At 38.1% G+C, this 18561-nt stretch overlaps 1 protein-coding gene across 13 annotated transcripts in view; it reads left to right on the top strand.

The window, feature by feature from the left end:
* ZNF385B (zinc finger protein 385B) overlaps positions 1-18561 on the top strand; it is a 399531-nt gene that overhangs the window by 367862 nt on the left and 13108 nt on the right. For all 13 annotated transcript variants that reach the window (XM_027591068.2, XM_027591069.2, XM_027591067.2 and 10 more), the window contains one exon: positions 1823-1985. In XM_027591068.2, the coding sequence (XP_027446869.1) occupies positions 1823-1985 (163 nt within the window). The remainder of the gene's footprint in view (positions 1-1822; positions 1986-18561) is intronic.

Below are 18561 nucleotides of genomic sequence, written 5' to 3'. Positions count from 1 at the left end.
TATGTGTATGTAAATGTGTGGGCATACAGTTAAATAGGGGTGTCCATGTAAGCATTTCAGATCGACAAAATGCCTTCTACATCTACCTGTGTGACTTTCGATGTTATTTAACTTCTCTCTGCCTAGTTTTCCATCTGCAAAATGCTGATTAATAATAATAACCTACCTCACAGAGTATTATGAGGACTAAATGAGCTATACATTTAGAACTGTGCTTGGCACACTCAATATTAGTCACTATTATTATCACTTCATGTTATCAACTTCTAAGTTTTTATTTGTATATTTTCTTATTTGTATCCAACTATCTACCTTAGCTGGATTTAAGCATTCTTGGTTCCTAATAAGTAAAGAACTTATGTTCCACTTTTCTGTCCCTTGGGACCGTTATTTTTTCCAACCAGACAGAGAATACTATGAGAAATCCTTGAGCCAACCAACTTAAGAGCAATTACAAGTCAGTGATGATCTACAATGATATTTATGAAAAGATATTCAGTAACTTAGGTACTGTGTGCAGTCAATATAAGGCTATTGACCTTGGATGGTCAGTGTTCTGTGCTAAGGAAATCACGTACATCCCTTTAGTTGAAATATAGAATTAAAACCTGGCTTGTTCTGTCCATTGTCACTTCTACCCACCTACTTACACATGTGCTCACACACACACACACACACACACACACACACACACCCCACCTGTATTCTGCTTGCTGAGGAAAATGAATGAAAACATTAGTATAATCATCTTCAAGTGCATACACGTGTATAAGGAAAATGGACATTAAAAAAGTTATTATTTTAGAAATTTTGTAATGAGAACTCACTTTATGATGTTTATCATCCATTTCATCTTTATAACTAAGCTAATATGCCATATAATATATGTCTCCATTTGTTTTTTTGTTTTTGCCAAATGCATGTTTTTATTTTCAGGGTCTACTGAAAATGAAATTGAAGCGAATATACTTAGATTCTTTTGTTAATATGTGTATTCATGCTAGATGTCCAAAATATAAAATCCTTATTCTTTAGGCGGAGAGAAAATTTCCAAATACCAATAAATTAATTAAATGTTTTCTTGTTTTCCTGTAATTTGTTTTTGTCTTTTAAAGATTTTTAGTAGTCACTTGTCTTGATCTCTTTTCTTCCTTTTGATCTAGTAACGAAGTCACAGTTCCACCTATGCTTTGCATGTAAGTGAACGTAACACGAACTGCTTTGACTTCAGAATCACTTCTGAGATTAGAAACAAGGACTGTCCTTCCTTTGTGGCTTAAATTATCCATTCTTGGAAGTGGGATCTTCAAAATGCTGCGTGAAGCACATGTAGACGATTCTAAAATGTATCTCCATTTCCACTCACAGCAGGTTGCTGTGTTACATCAGTTGCTCTTGGAGAGAGCAGAGCCTAGACGAAAGTAGATGCAGGGCAAACAGGTTTTTAGCTGAAGGGAAACAAAATGGAATGTTGTGGAAGGACACTCACAGCAGCTTGTTGCCAGCTCAATGTTTGAAAGTAACCCCAACGGGCAGTGGCGGGAGGGCACAAGGCATCACAATTGTGCCCTGGCCCTGTTGTCTACTCATAATAATGTCTGGTTTTTAAAGACACAGGTCCTCTGTGCTGTAGAGAAGGTTTCAATATGCAACACCCCCTTAGGAACTGGTCTACCACTTCATTAAATGCCAAAAACATAGTTGAGTGCTGAGTAGTAAATGTCCGTGGTGCCTATGATTGAATGTGTATTTTCCTGCATGATCATCCATTGTGGTGTTTGTAAGTAGCAAAAAAATGAGCCTGATTTGTTCTCCTTTGTAGAGCCAGGCCGAGGCCCACTACAAAGGAAGTAAACATGCCAAGAAGGTCAAAGCACTAGAGGCAACGAAAAATAAACCCAAAATGGTTTCTTCCAAGGACAGCGCAAAGGCTAATCCCAGCTGCTCCATCACTCCAATCACAGGCAACAGCTCTGACAAATCAGGTCAATGACACTTTTTGTTCTTTACATTCTTTGTGTTTCTCCGGGTCCCCTGCCCCAACCCCATTCTCCTCCCCTCAGCTGTTGCATGTTACTCTCCATGATTTGTTTTTATGATATTAATATGTTTCCTTCACAGGAAGGGTTATGTGTTTGCACGGAACCTAAGCATTTGATGTTACCATTCCATGTTGTTAAAATATATACATTTAAGTATATATATATGTGTGTGTGTGTGTGTGTGTGTGTGTGTAAATATATATATATATATATGTATATATGCATGAAAGTAAGTAGAGGCTACTTGGTCATAATGTGTTTAGACAAAAATTGAGAAATGGATCTAAAATACTGAGTTTATGACCTTTTTATTCATTTTATGTTTGGTTTTTGCTACAGACTTTTTCAGTGAAGGAATGCTTAAAGTTGTTTATTAATAGAACTTTTTATATTCTTTTACCACAGCAAAGGGGAGGGGAGGGTCCAAAAGGTGAAGTTTTCTGAGAGTGGCATTATTAAATGAATCTAGAAATGTGTTGTCATAAAAGATTTTGATTTTTGAAGGTCTGTGTAGAGTTCCCCTCAGAGTTACAAGTGAACTTGAGAATTTAAAGGGAGCTTTTTAAAGAGTTATGAATTGACTAGCAGAAGAGCACGTTACATAATTGGAAATGGGCTACTACAGGAAATGCCTCTTAAGAAGAGTCTGTATTTCATAGTCCAATGAATCAGCAGTTTTTCTGAGTAGGTTCAAACTGAATGATCAGAAAGAAGAGAAAAAAATCATTTTTCTAGCATGTATACCATGAAATTGGATGTTTAAAAGGTTTTCACACACTCACAACTGCCCCTCAGGCCCAAGATGGAGAAGTCCTCTTGTTTCAGTGACTAATTGAGGAACAAGGTCTATGAAAGGAGACTAAGAGCATATATCCCTTTCTCAATGTTTGACTCTATCTTCAGGGACCTCTCTGTTGTTGGAAGCACCCATGTGTGCACGTGTGTGCGTGCACTCACACACACACACACACACACACACACATCTGATTCTCTTCTGCTCTTCAAATAATCATAGAATTTTAGAAGACTTAAGAATGCTTTCTTGTGGCTGCTCAGGGCTTTGGAGAAGAGCAAATCTACTACTATAAGAAGAAGTTTCAGAAAGCCTGGTAAGCCAAAAGACTATTTAGGAAGGGACAATAATTGATTAGGTCCCAGGAATGGTGGTTCCAACAGCTCTGCAGCCTAGGAGTGAGTTAACCCAAATTTGATAACAAAAATGTTTGTTCTTTGTGTGACAGAATCACCAAATCATGTTATCTGATGAACAGATGATAAATACTGGATTATTACATCACAATTCTCCCCTTCTAAAGAACAAAGTATTTTTATGTATATTATCTAATTAATCCTTCACACAGGTCTATCAGATATTAGGGTTTACAAAATAGCAAACCGAGGTGGGGTCCACAGTGCAGGACTTATTTACCGGAGGTTACCCAGTGTTTGGAAGAACAGGATCCATTATCTCCTGACTTCCTGCCTGGTTTCATTTTCTACAGGATATTGTTGCCTCTATGAAACAACACCCTGCCAAAGGTTTTATTACCTGAATTATGCTCCTTAAGCACAGCAGAACTTATACACAAGATGATAAAACAATGGAAGTTAGTGTCACTCCATCCTTTCAGCTTATTTTCTGTCTTGAGCTAATGGCACAGTTGGTAGGTATTGTAAATGTTCCAGTATTGCTGTTGTGTGTGCTCAATGCTCCCCTTAGTTATATTATTATTTGGGAATTGGGTTTGTCCAGGGATAGTAGTAAAAGTATTGAGCAGGGAAAAAAAATGTTAAAAATGGAAATTGAGAAGGATCAATGAAAGAAGAACCAATAAAAGTATAGAAGACAATTAAAGAAGGAAAGATGTGGAAGAAGAGGAAAGGAAGTATAAAAAAGAAGTCAAAGACTAGGGGATAGACCCAAGGAAAGAGGAAGATAGAAATAGAAAATCAGAGGCTTGGGTCATAATCACAGCATTTCTTACACCTATACGGTAACCAATGAGCATATGTTAAAGTTTAAACAACTCAAGGCATTTATTCCTACCATCAAATACTAGTGAGGTCTCAATGAAAGAGACTTTCTAAGCACTTGTGTTTGCCTAGTAAGCAATAGGAACACACCAGGGTCAAGTATAGCAGTGGTATAAACAAGGAAAGAGAACTGAGATCTAGAATGACCCTAGGGGATGAGAGTGGGGAGAGGGGAAAACAAATCTCAACCGCAGAATCTCTTCTCCAGCAGCTCTGTGGTGGTCTCTAATCCTGCATCCTCTGCTTGCTCTGCACTTCTCTATCCACCCCAAAATACTTGGTCTAATAGTATGGGCTTCACTCACTGTGTCACTGCCGAGACTTGGACCAGAAGTAATGGCAACCACCTATATTTTGGGGTTACCTCATTTTCTGTGTTTCCTTACTCAAAATCTGTATAAATGATTTGATAATTCATTGGTTGGGTCATTCAAATTATTTCTTCATTTCCCCATGTTTTCTATAAATATTAATACTAATGAGCTATTTTATCTGTTCTATCATATCCACAAAGGCAATACCAAAGCTGTTAGAGATGGCACTATTTAAAAATAAAGTGGGTTGTGTTTGTTAAATAGATAGATATTCTTTTGTCAACTTCAAATGAATATCAGCCTCTAAGCAAGAATTCCCACATATATGTAGTACAATTTTCAAGTTGGAAAATTAGAAATTTTGCCCAAATGGGAAATCTGGTCTAAACAATGTGATAAGTAACCTTTTGCTAACTACCTATTTCTAAATCCTTAAAAGGTTCCCACGGCCTTGTCAGAGTTATAGATTTTTTGGAAACTGGTTTTTATTCCATTTTAAACCCGATTTTAGAGGGCTTCTAAGTAGCTCAGTCAGTTAAGCATCTGACTCTTGACCTCAGGTCTTGATCTCAGGGTCATGAGTTCAAGCCTAGCGTGGAGCCCACTTAAAACAAACAAACACACACACACAAAAAATCCCTGTTTTAAAAGATCAGAAGACACAAAAACCCGTCCTTCATAAATGGTCTAGGTGGAATGTAGAGAGGAAGAAGGAGAAGGGAAGAGGAATAGTGACTGTGGCACTTAATTTGACCAAATGTTTTATTTCGGACAACATTGTCTCTAAGGAGTCAGCTAGAAATTAGAGTAACAGTCACAGTGAAAAATCATGGTTGACTGCCAATTCTTATGAGACTGAAGTTACCTAGCAGTGGTCTTTCTCTTCTGAATGAAGAGTTCCTGTCAAGTGGGCTTAAGCAGTATCTACATGATTCTTAGATATTTAAATCAAAATGAATATTTGTATTACTTGATGTCTCAGCCACCAGATTTCAAATATCCAGGCTCACAACATCATATGATTGACTAATTCAATTTCCATCCTCATATTTTAGCATCAATAACTTAGCAATAGAGGGCAAGTCTTGTTCAATGAGGGCAAATCTTGAGGGAGAGGAAATAGCCAAATGTTAAGGGATGGAGCTTTTGGGAGGGCAGCACCCTGGGATTCACAAATATCAGTCAAGGAAAAGTGTTATTTCAGAGTATCTAACAAGGAGCATGGGACCCACAGATGACCTCTGTCTTTTCCTCAAGAGCACAAATTATTTATTCTAAGAAGTGGCCTAACGATCTTCCAAGAGTTAGAAAAGCTTTATTACTTGCCATTTTGGCACTTGGGACAACCATATATATTTTTTTTAATTTTATGATCCATTTGGAGATATCATGTGGCTCACCTTGTAGCTGGATCTGTGCAATCCAAATAAATTTGTTATAATGGAGCTATCGGATATAAACATTTCAGGGTATCGTGGCAAGCTTTCTTTTTTTCCTCTGAGGTCAGTAAACAAAATGAGTTTAAACCATAATAGCTTGTATTTCATTTATTGTAAGAAGTTCTGACCACATGATTGAAAAAATTAAATCTGTTTCATTAAAGGCTGTTAAAAATAGTTGTCCCATTCACCTTTTAGAAGTTGGGATAGAATTAGATGTAAAATCCAAAGAAATGTTTTCATTTCTGGATCTATCCCAACTTTTAATGATGCATCAATGGGAGTTCAAAACATGGTAGGAGGGAGGAGAAATGTGCTTTAGGAGAATTAGGGTCAAAACACAGCAAGCATTAAGCAGCTTCAGGAAGATGGCTGGAACATATTAACCAGACACTCGACCCAAATTTCTCCCTGGAGTTCAAGTGTCATAATGCCATATGACAGTACACTTCCCTGTGATAATATGCCCTATACATCAAATTGAATGCTCTTTGTGACAGCATTTAACCCCTCATAACAGGTTCAGAAAAACCCAGAGCCTTCAAAAAGCCGTATTTCTTGAAAATAATAAAATATTTTTATAATCAACCTTGATAAAATATTGTGGTAGTCAACCTAATGGTACATATGTCTAGTCTTTAGCCCTAGATTTTTTTAATTAATTAGATACCAAATGGGGAAAATCCGTTTCTAGTTCAAAGTATAGAAAGCTATTTAGAGCTAAACAGCCTTTAATTAGTTTCTGTCTAAACAGATGAAAGCAGATGGAATGATTCAAAATACTATAGATGTATTTATAAATGCAATTAAGAGCAAAGATAATGAAACCAGCATGTTCTGCTTGAACTATAACAATAGGAACACCTTAAATTTGTTCAATTTATAAAATCCAGTCACATATATGTTTTTGTATGACCCTCTCAATATCCCTGTGACTGTTAGGGCAGAAATTAGTATCCATCTTTCATTCAATCGTGCAACAAACTTTATATCCATTTATTTGCTCAAGAAATATTTATTATTTATACTAAATGGTATTTTATATATATATATATAAATATATATATACACACACAGATACTAGGGTGCAACAGTGAACACAAAAACATTTTCTTGCCCTCGAAGAGCTTCCAACCTATTATGTATTTTTTTAATGTGTTGGATATTAGGGCTACAAAGAAAAATAATATATGGTTACCACCTTCAAGCTGCCCCCCAAAATATGGTAATGATGAGGAACCTGGGCCTAAGAAAAGTGAAATAGTTCATGTGTGGTTGAACTATTCATATCCCAGTAAAGTCAGGACTTCCTGTCCCAAGCATATGTCATTACTCCCATTACTTCTAAACTTCTCTTCCCTAGGAATAAATACAAGTATCCCAATGGGCAAAGTCAGAAACCACTAAACCACTTTTTTAAGAATTAGTGAGTAGAACCGTACATTACTTTAGTTCCCCCCCCCCCCAAGTTTTTATTTAAATTCCAGCTGTTAACATAGAGTGCAATATTAGTTTCAGGTGTAGAACCTAGCTATTCATCACCCATGCACAACACCCGATGCTCATCACAAGTGCCCTCCTTAATACCCAGCACCTGTTTAACCCCAACCCCCTGCCCACCTTCCTTATATTACTCTTAAATTACTTGCTGACTGTTGATATTTTTCAGGAGAAACTATGGCACTGTAAGAAACATTAAGGCTTTGTTTTATTAATAATCCTTAGTTCCTATGCAGTATGTTTGTAGCATTTAACTGCAATAGAACAAAGCTTTAAACATTACAGATCTTTTCCAGAGCAAGTTTGAATGAAAACACTCATTTCGGGTAAATGACAAATGTTCTCAAAGCTCCAGTTTGACAATTACAGATTTTACATATCTAGAGCCAAATACCCTCACTGAAATAGAGGTGGACACTGGGTAGGGCATCCCCAATATGGCAAAAGCCTTGAACTGCCCTCTAAAGGGTCCAGCTGGATTGTCCTAAACTCTTCCCACAGATTCAGTAGCGTTTTGAATCATTCCATCTAAAACAGTCCCACTGGGGATCGGGAGATGGTTTTGTTTAGCCCATCCTCATGATCGTACCATGGGAACTGTGAGATGACAGTGTCAGAAAAGACAAAAGAAGGAAGGAAAGGGGATAGAATACCACAAAACAGCTCATTTTCGTCTTCAGCGTATTGTGCTTCTGCATTGTGGCAATTCCTCAGGTATGAACCCAGAGTAGTTATCAACCAGTAGGATTTACCTGGAAAGGCTATAGTTGAGCTTTTTACGGTTACCCTCTTGCTTTTGAAAGTGTATTTTCCATTTTGTCCGAGAGTCTTTCTGCCAAGGATACAAATGGCAAGACACTTGCCTCATCATTTTTATGGGTTCCCCTGTGTGTTTCAAAGTTTTTATGTGTTGTTACAAATGGGGCCAAGTTTTCCAAATGACAACTTCTCATTTCCGCTGATTGCCACAGGACTCCATTGATTAGCCAGCAAGGTCTTTGTAACTGCCTCTTCCCCCCTTTCGGTCTCTAGCAACAGGACCTTGTGCTGTTGAGTTGAAGAAAATGATAGTTTTCTGCTTTGGCAGCATCTGTCATTTATAGACAAGTGCCATCATAAATTTGGCATACACCTATCCAAATCCGGGAGGCCGAGATTTAGTATCCCTCATAAAATAATAGATTAACTATATTTATGACAAACATCTTAAATCTGAAGTTCTGGGGTACAATCATGTAGAACATAAATCGAGTCCCGTCTGTCTAAAGAGAACAGACCATTATACCAAGGCTCATATTTTCATGAAATGTACGTATATCATTAAGACTTTCAAAGTCAATTTAAAAAATGAAACTGCCTCCATCTTTGCCCATCCACCTTGAATTTGACAACAGCATTCTGCCAGGCAAGGCTGAAGATTCTTAGTTAAGTGTTTGTCAGACTCTGGAAACTAACTTCTGAAACTTGTGAGGATTTTATATTGCTTCGAAATAAGACTATTTATTGTTAGTTTCTCCACTTTGAAAGCTATTTCCTTAGCATCACGCTAAGAAAGTGAACCAAAAGTTGAGACTTCCTTATGATTTGCTGAGATTCTGTTAACTTGTAATTTACTAGGGATACGTTATAAACCATTCCAAAAAGCAAAACCTTGGCTATCTCCTCGTTAAGGCTTATATCACTATCAAAAACTTTCCTCATCTTCCGATGTATTTTAACTGGTATTCTTCTCTTTTGATTACACTTATTTACAACCTTTTGGCATTGACAAGATATTGGAATATAGAAGATTTTATATGTACATCGAATAATTTTATAAATGCACAACCGAAAATGCCCCTGAGGTTGTAACAAAGGTTATTACATACATTTTATGACATTCCACTTATTTGCTTCAGGAAGAATTCTCTGACAGTGAAATATTTTTTGAGATGGGTGGATGATCAAATAGAATCACTCAGTAAATATTTGTAGACTCTGTGTTCAGGGCACTGGTACTAGGCCCCCCCTTTGGGGGATTCTAGGCCCAATTCTGATGGTACCACACAAAATTTAGCTTTATGGTATAAAACTTAAAGTATTTTTCTTAGAAACATTTATAAAATATTTCCCCTTCCTTGATTTCTTGCTCTGAGAAGTACTGAGAATCAGTATTTCATCCTGCACATGGCAGTATTGTGGATACTGGGCATGGTATCACACGTTAATAGTTTGGTGCCCTCTTTTTTATAGGACAGCTCTGTTCAATAAAATACTCTGTGGTGATGAAAATGGTCTGTACTCTGTATTGTCCAACATGAGTGCCATGAGCCACACATAGCTATTCAGCACTTTAAATGTGGCTTGTGCTACTGAGAAACTGAATATTTAATTTTATTTAATTTTAAGTACTCCTCATGGCTACTGAATTGGACAGCGCATCTGCAGATGGTGGTACTCTGCTCTTTTAACTAGCCGTGACTCCAGAGAAGGCATTATGTTCTCTGAGCCTCTGTTTTCTCATCTATAAATTGGGAATAATGCCCTCCCTACATCACAGTGGTGTTTTATGAATCAAATGAAAAGATTTTGCAAATACTTAGCAAAATGTAAAGCATAATAAAAATGCCCATTATTGATGTTCTTACAGTTTGGGGTTTTTCCCTTTTGTGGAGCTGTCCCTTCTTGCTGCTATCCATGAAAGGTGATAGGTGCCCCTTGTGGTGGGCAGATACCATCATCTTCCATTATGCTGCACCTATTATAGTTTATTCTAGAAAAACAGGTCCAATCTTATTAGAATTATATGCAAAAAATAATTTTAACAGCAGTACTACTAATAATTAATGTGTAAGTGAATGATTATTGTGTGCCCAAAGTTAATATGCTAAATGTCTTATATATACTATCTTATTTAATGATATAGTCATCTGATGGACACTAGAAAGTGAGATCTAGTGAGAGGAAATGGTGGTTTAGAGTCATTCAGAGAGAAGGTAGCTTCAAGCCCAGATTCTCACCCAGGCAGCCCCTCAAATTCACTACCGTGCTATGCAACCTTTGGATGAAGGTGCATGAACTTTAACCGTACGTGCTTTCTGAAGGTTATTTGAGATTTTTTTCACTAAGTGACACTTCTAGATGTCTGACACCTCAGAAAGGTGTGTTATTTCTATTCCCACCCTCTTTTACAACTGGTTTTATTTTTGAGAAATCAAGTTTTGAGTGTCTTGGAATAAGGATATATTAACCAAGGTATGATTTTTGAGTGTCGTTTACCTACCTTGTATGTATAATGTAGTAAAAAGAGCATGAGCTTGAAGTCAGACAGATTAGCTCCACTTCTCACTGACCAGATAACTTTAATCAAATCATGTTCACTGACCTGTTTTCCCATCTGTTAGAAGGGAGGGCTAAGACCTACCTCCCAGAGTTGTCAGGATTAATGAATCAATAATGGCAGCTTCGGTGCCTATCACATAACAGATACTCAATAAATGCTAGCCATAAAAGGCAACCATTGTTCAAAGAAATTTCCCATCCCCGTCCTTTTGACTCTATGACCATTCCATGCCTTGCTGCCATGCAACAGTGACCTGTACTTACTCTCCTCTTTATGGGCTTGTTTTATTATCTCATAGTAATTATTTACACTTGTGTTTTCCTTCCAGACATTAAGGCTTGATGAGCCTGACTCTCCCAGTGGGACATGTAAAGATGTGGAAGGACTTCCTTGGTCTTCCTCACATTTCTATACATGGAGGAAATGTCTTTCTACTCATTCTCCCACTGCTTAAAGTATCTCGTCTGTTATGGCCTCTGCAGCTCCCGGTACTTCATCCCCCACATGGCAGTCACATAGGTAGCATATATTAAATTAATACCATTCAGAAGACTTTCACAGGGAAGCTGCAACACCTTCTATAGTTATGGACATGGCGAGAGGACACTGGTTAGCTCTTTTTCCTTTGTCTTCAATAAGATGGATACCCCACCTCACAGGTCAGCAATCTGCCCTCTACACAGTTACAGCATTAAAAGAAAGGATATCCCAACACATCTCCATTTGTTAAGGCAGAAAACTGGGTGCTACCTGTGGAGAAGCAGCCCCACCTTGAGCCAGGGTTGGCTACTGCGGAGGAGAAGGGAGGGTGTGATGGGAATAAGAAGCACACTCCTGCCTGACAGGTCCCTGCTGGCATTTATGTCAGTAAATGAGAAACTTGTCAGCTCATACATTTTATTTCTGGCTTCTTATAAAAACTTTTCTTAGTGTGCAATTTTTTAAATAATTTGTGTATGCTATTAACTAGTTAGCCTCTAGGAAATATGTGCTTTGTTTTCTTTCAAATATGAAGTGACATAAATACTAGAATTTCTTGCCATAACAGATTATTTTATTCCTTGCTTGCAAGTATTTGGACTTCTGTCATAGTTTTATGATAATTTTTACTCATTTAACTAGCAAAATGGCCATATTTAAGTTAAAACAATTTGTCTTTCCTACAATATCTTTGTTCTTAGTTCTCTGTTAATAAAGAAAATATTTTCACTCCATGGGAAATTAATTAGGATACCACATTTTGAGTTAAGGAAAAGTTATTCATTTTATTCTTTTCAACAAAAATTTTATCCAGTCCTTTGATTAATCCATAAGATTAAATATCCAGTAAGAGTTTTTTTCGAGTATTTTGAAAAACTGCTAGTAGATGTCTGTTTATGTCACTTATGGCATTTTAAATTGAGAGAACCCTTTTAGAAAGCAACATCATAGAATAAATAAAAAACCATAAAAATGTTCATCCCATTAAACTAGTTAATTCCTCTTCCTGTAATTTATACTAATGAAATAATCCTAAATACAAAGCAAAAAAATAAAATGTTACATATGAAAATGCCTACTGTAGCAGTATTTGTATTAATGAAAAGTGGAAACAATATGATCAGTACCAGGGAAATTATTTCAGTAAAGTACTTGTACCCACTACAATATTATGCAGCCTTACAGTAAATGAAAGCAACATGAAAAATGCATGTAATACACTAGATCAAAAGTTACAAAATGGGTTGTTCATGCATGTATGTATTAAGCCCCCACTGAATACGCTGTGTCATGCTAGGCACTGGGTATGTGTTAGTGAATCAGGCAGACTCGGGCCACGCCCTCCTGAGAGTATACCCTCTGGAAGGGTAAATGCTGAACAAGTAATAAACTACATGAAAAGAGACGGGTGCTGACCTTCTGGGAAGGAAAGGAAGCCTTAGGCAGAGGACTTAAGCTCCCTCTGCCTCATGGGAAGGAAGGTAGCCTTGCAAACAGGGGCCCCGGTTTGTGGGGGGGGGGGGCGTGGAAGGGAAGAAGGACCAGTACGCCCCAGGACTCAGATGTGAAAGACGGCCTGGTTTACATAATCGAAGCACTGAGAGGACACTTGGGGACAAGGAAGGGAATTTAGGGTGTTGGTAAAAAAGTGGTTGAAATGATGGCTAGGAACAGAAAGAAGGCAGCATGAAGTGATGGGTGTCAACACAGAGGTTCTTAACCACTTTGGGTGCCATGGATTCCTGTGGCCTAGTCTCAGAATGACATTTTTATTTGTTTTCATCGCTTTTTTTTAAAGTAATCTCTACAACAAGCATGGGGCTCAAACTCATGACCCCGAGATCAAGAGTCCCATGCTTCACTGACCGAGCCAGGCAGGTGCCCCTCAGAAGGATGTTTTTAAATCCATAAAATGAAAATTAAGTTTTACAAAGAAAACCAAGTATACTGAATACCGTTGTTGAATTTTTATGATGATATAGTAACATAACAATAAGGCATTAAATAAGATCTAGCAACAGGTCTAATATCGACGATAATTTTGAAGTAATGTGAGGCATAAACAGAGTTTCAAGCTTTTTATGACTACTGTAATATCTGATGAAAATATCTTGTTTCTATTAGTGGACAAGGTTGCAGGTACTGTTAAGACTGCTGGAGTTTTTTGCCTTCTTTTATAATTGAAGAAATGCTAAATTTCAATCAGAGATAAATGAAAATAAAGATTTTTTTTTTTTTTGCCACCAAGTTCATGGATCCTGTGAACTCATAGGCCCCTTGGGAGTCCATAGACCAACCCCCAGTTAAAAACTCCTGCTTAGTGTGGAAGGCTTATGGGTTTTTTTTTTTCCCCTCTATTTCCACATACTGTTATTTGCATAATAACTTCCAATGACTAGATGAGTTTATATACCTCAGGGCGTGGGTAGGATGGGAAAGAAATTTGTAGCCATAAGGCCCCATGTCACAATATTCCTAAGGGATCTAGATGATGAGAACCTCTAGACAGCCCTTTGGGTGCCTAGGCCTCTTGAATTAACATCACTTTTTAAAGGAGACTCTCTGTGGTCAACAGACTTTCTCCTGCAACCCATAGCCCTTAAAGAAAAAGCCACCTTTGGGTGCCTGGGTGGCTCAGTTGGTTAAGCGACTGCCTTCGGCTCAGGTCATGATCCTGGAGTCCCGGGATCAAGTCCCGCATGGGGCTCCCTGCTCGGCAGGGAGTCTGCTTCTCCCTCTGACCCTCTTCCCTCTTGTGCTATCTCTCATTCTCTCTCTCTCAAATAAATAAATAAAATCTTAAAAAAAAAAAAAAAGAAAAAGCTGCCTTGGGCAATTTCATAATAAAGCAGCAGATTGAATTTGGGCACAAATGCTAGATCCAAAGTGTAAAAGTATGATTGGCTTTTAGCAGCAGTATATTTTTAAAAGGATTAGTAGTTTTCTTACACTTGGGCACTCCAGCCCCTGAATGTCTGTAGTCTCCTTAGGACAGGCAGTACCCAGTCAGTCCATAAAGAGTGGCAGCGCACACCCATCTCCCAGGGGCAGCCTGACGCAATGAGCTTGTTTGAAGAAAGTAATGGTTTTTTGTTTTTTTATTTTCTCTATTAAATAAAGATACATTTTTTAGATGAAGAAAGACTCAGTGCCCTCATTATCTCTCAGGCTGACCTTTCCCTTGTCAGTCTACCTGGAGTTTCAAAGCTAACCCCTAAATTCTGCATCTAGAGAGGGAAGAGATGGGAGGAGCAGAATTCAGATGTTTTTCCTTATACCTTGTGAACCCATGTTTCCTCTGTAAATGGTCATTCATTTAGAAGGAAAAGAACCTACTCCTCATTCCACCTAGAAAATTAGTTTTTAATCTTAGTCCTGGCTTTGAATCATCACTGGACCCACTCCCTGAGGGACTTGATTTGAGTGACAGGAGTTACTTATTCTATTTTCCATAATAAAGCTGCCTCAGAAATAACTGTTTCACATCTCTCAGTGACAAATAGGAAAAGGAGCAATTTTTCAACCTGAAGAAGTTGAAATATGATTATTGTACAAGTCAAATGGTTGGAAAACTACACAAAACAGGAGAAAGCTGTTCATTAGATTCCAGCTCTAGCAAACAAGCCCTCTTTTGTGCTCCCTTAGAAAAGTGACATGCTCACTAGAATCCGTGCCAACTCATTCATACAGAGGTGGGCTACCAGCTTTTAACAGGGAGCTACTTGGAGATGCCACTGTTTTATCTGAGTGTGAGACCAGCAGCTTCTGCCCCTCAGCAAAGTGGCATGAAGACGATGGGGCGATTGTCATGCAGAGCTAGGCAATGACTGCCATTTCATCGGACCACAGAATCACTGTAGGGTGTAGCCCAGTGGCCAGACCCCAACTGACATGGGCTTTCAAATGGAAAGAGCGGGATATCCTAACTCTGGACCACAGTCTGGCAGAAAACGACAGTACAGGACCTGTTTTGAACTTACAAAATCGGTCACCTAACTTTCATGGGTCCTAACGTACTTCCAATAAATAAGCTTTTTTGTTTTTTTAAAGTAAGGACCTAGAGGGGCACCTGGGTGGCTCAGTCGGTTAAGCATCTGCCTTCGGCTCAGGTCATGATCCCAGGGTCCTGGGATTGAGCCCCTCATCGGGCTCCCTGCTCAGCGGGAAGCCTGCTTCTCCCTCTCCCTCTGCCTGCTGCTCCCCTGCTTGCACACGCTCTCTCTCTCTGTCAAATAAATAAAATCTTTAAAAAAATAAAGTAAGGACATATAGATTCATATTCAGTGAAGAGTCAATTTTATAGATAATTTTCCCTGCTTCCAGGATTAGTCTAAAGGCCAAGATATGAAAATCAGACATAAACATAGTTAATTAGGATTTAGCAAGCTTCCCAGTGATCAACTGTGCTTGAAGAGGCAGGGTTTCCGGGATTTAGCTGGAGGCATGGTAATGTAGCATTAGATGTGAAGGGGCCCCACCAGCATCAGTTGACCCAATGTAGGATATTTGAGTGCTCTGAGAATTTTAAAAACTAGTTTTAATTTCCGTGTCTGTCCTTGGCTACTTGTGTCTCTGGGCTTGTCATATAAGTACTCTGTTTTGTTTTCCACATCTGCAAAATGGCATATGCTATTTAGAGAACTCTGTCTGTTTCCAAAAGGCTGTTTAACAGTTTTACCCTCAAGTGAGGCATTGAGGTCAGACATTTTCCAACAAGAAGTCCTGTGACTAATAAAACAAGATGACTAACCTAGTAGGTGTTGTGAGATAAACTGGCTCACACTATGCTGGGTAATGCTTGAGGACATCAGGAATTAGATCAAATCTAAATGAGGAATCTAGTTGGAAGTAGCTAAATTGTGTCTAGAGGACTCCAAATGTACTGGGTCAATCTCGGGCCACGTGGCATAAAGGTTATGTGCCTTGGGGATCTGGGTAGGCTGTGAGTGGTATCATCACTAAGATACAAAGCCTGTAAAATGACACCTTCAGTAATAGACATCTATTACCTAAAAGGGTGGAGAAAATTAAATAGTGGCATAAGTCATAAAAAATTAAATAGTGGCATAAGTCATAATACTTGGAATTTCTTAAAGAATATTATTGCATAAATATATCAATCATGTAACTGTTGGTAACTCAAATGAATATACTGTGCTGTTATTTGTTAATGACTGCTTACAACATTGCCAGAATGGGTTGTTAAGCTACAAATCTCTGATGACTCTCCAAATGTAAGACCCACAGTATTGCTATGACTGAAACCTTGCTATAACTAAACAGGATATCAGTTTAGTTGCAAAGAGGATGGGCTCTACTTTGATGATTTTTTTTTCACATGTGCTTTAGGTTTTTCTGGCATAGGTACATCCTTATTGATTCTATGTAAGCTTATATAGCTTTCCTAATAAAGAAGATAATAAAATCTATAGGTTTGTTCATTTTATCAGATCAAAACATTGGACCAGGCACAATGTATTTGTTGTTATGACTCTGTCTTAGTACATGTCAAGGAGACCTATTTTTGAGAGAATTATTTCAAACTCAAATGACATTAAATATTGATTGCTTACATATATCTTCAACAACAATGATACAGGTATTTTACATAATTAACAGCGAACATCTGTTCTCTCTATATTTATTTCACTTTATGATTCAGCCATTAACAGTGAATTTCTAGTATTTTTACTTGTGAGGCTAAAAGGTACTGCAATGAATTGAACATTTCTTATTTTAACATATTGTTTGCCCACCTATGGCTTTCTGTACACGGGACACAAAGATGAATTAGGACATTGTTGCAGGACTCAAGAATCTCTCTACCCTGGTAATAATTTTAACTGTGGAAAAAAATTATAGTTAATGCAAGATCAAAATATAATTATATGAAGAGGATTATGAGAGCATAGGCAAGGAAAGGAGGGAGGAGGTGGGCTTGGGGCCCAGAAGTAGCAAGATCTAGAAAGAAGGTCAGTGGTAATCTAGAGAGAATGAAAGCCTGAAATGAGGCGGTGGCACATAGTAGATGCTGAAGAAATGTCTGGTGGATAAAGAGTGAATGAGGCTGATGAAAGGAATATTTAGAAAGTAGTATCAATAAATTTAGGTCATTCGTTAAACATAGAAGGTAAAAGAGGAAGAATTCGAGAGTTATTGCTGACAGTTCTGATGTACAACTAGTAATGTCATTGATTGATAAGGGGACTACTTGGAAGGTCTCCTAGGTGGAGATCATTCATTCAGTACCAGGTTGAGTTTGAAATACCCATGAAACATCCAAAATAGATGTTCCACAGACTATTAGGGGGGAAGAATCTTGAACCTGTGAGGAAGGTAGAGATTTCACCTATGGATTTAGGAATCTATGTCAATATGGTAGAAGTTATTAGAGTGATTAGGCCATATCACATCTGAAAGAGGACAAGAGGGTCATCTTGAGGAATGCCAACACTAGGGACAGGCTAAGAATAGGAGCTGGTGAGGCGGACTGTCGTAGAGGTTGAAGGAGAACCAGGCAAGGCCAGTGTCTGTCGACATCAAGGGGGAAGAGCATTTCAAGAAGGAACTTGGGCTCAGTACAAGAGAAGACTGAAGAGACACCATTGGTTTTGCAGGAGGGTAAGGATAAACAGGAAGAAAGGAAGTAGAAGAGCCACTTCACACGACCACTTCAAGTTCTGCACCAAAGGGAAGACAAGCGGAAGCCTCCAGGAGTGAACCAAGTCAGGGAATGACTTTTGGAACAAGGAACTTTCAGCATTTTGTAAACAGAAAGAAAGAACCCAATAGAAAGAAAGTAGCCAGCACTATAGGCAAGAGAAAAGGAATGTAAAAGATAGATAGGTGGAAGCATATACCTTTTCCTCAGAGACGTAAAGAAAATAGGTGCAAACAGAAGAAAATGTAACATCAGGGACAAACACATCCAGCTTCCTCATTTCTGTAAGAAACAGGACACTAGACATTTGCTAATGAGAGGTTGGTGATATTGGTAGGGAACTTAAGAAGGACGGATTTTCCATGGGGAAGCCGACTGACTGTGTTTATTCCCCTTATAGAATCACTTTTTCCCCCTTTGTTTGTCAGATTTATTGACCTGTTCTTCAGATATATAAGTTTTCACTATATATGTTTCTAATTTAAGCAAATCTAATCTGTAAGATTATAAAATTTTAAAATAAGGATATGTGGTTATTGCATTGCCAAGAGAGCCATTCTTTCAAAAAAAAAAAAAAACTCTTAAAAAAAAAGAAAAGGAGAGAGGGAAACAAACCATAAGAGACTGTTAACAATAGACAACAAACTGAGGGTTGATAGAGGGAGGCAGGTGGGGGTGAGCTAGATGGGTGATGGGGATTAAGGAGGGCATTTGTTGTGATGAGCACTGGCTGTTGTTTGTAAGTGGTGACTCACTGAATTCTACTCCA

The sequence above is a fragment of the Zalophus californianus genome, chromosome 3 (genome assembly GCF_009762305.2).
Source record: "Zalophus californianus isolate mZalCal1 chromosome 3, mZalCal1.pri.v2, whole genome shotgun sequence".
Lineage (NCBI taxonomy): Eukaryota > Metazoa > Chordata > Mammalia > Carnivora > Otariidae > Zalophus > Zalophus californianus.
Note: the sequence above shows the minus strand (reverse complement) of the source record. Positions and strands in the feature narration are given on the sequence as shown.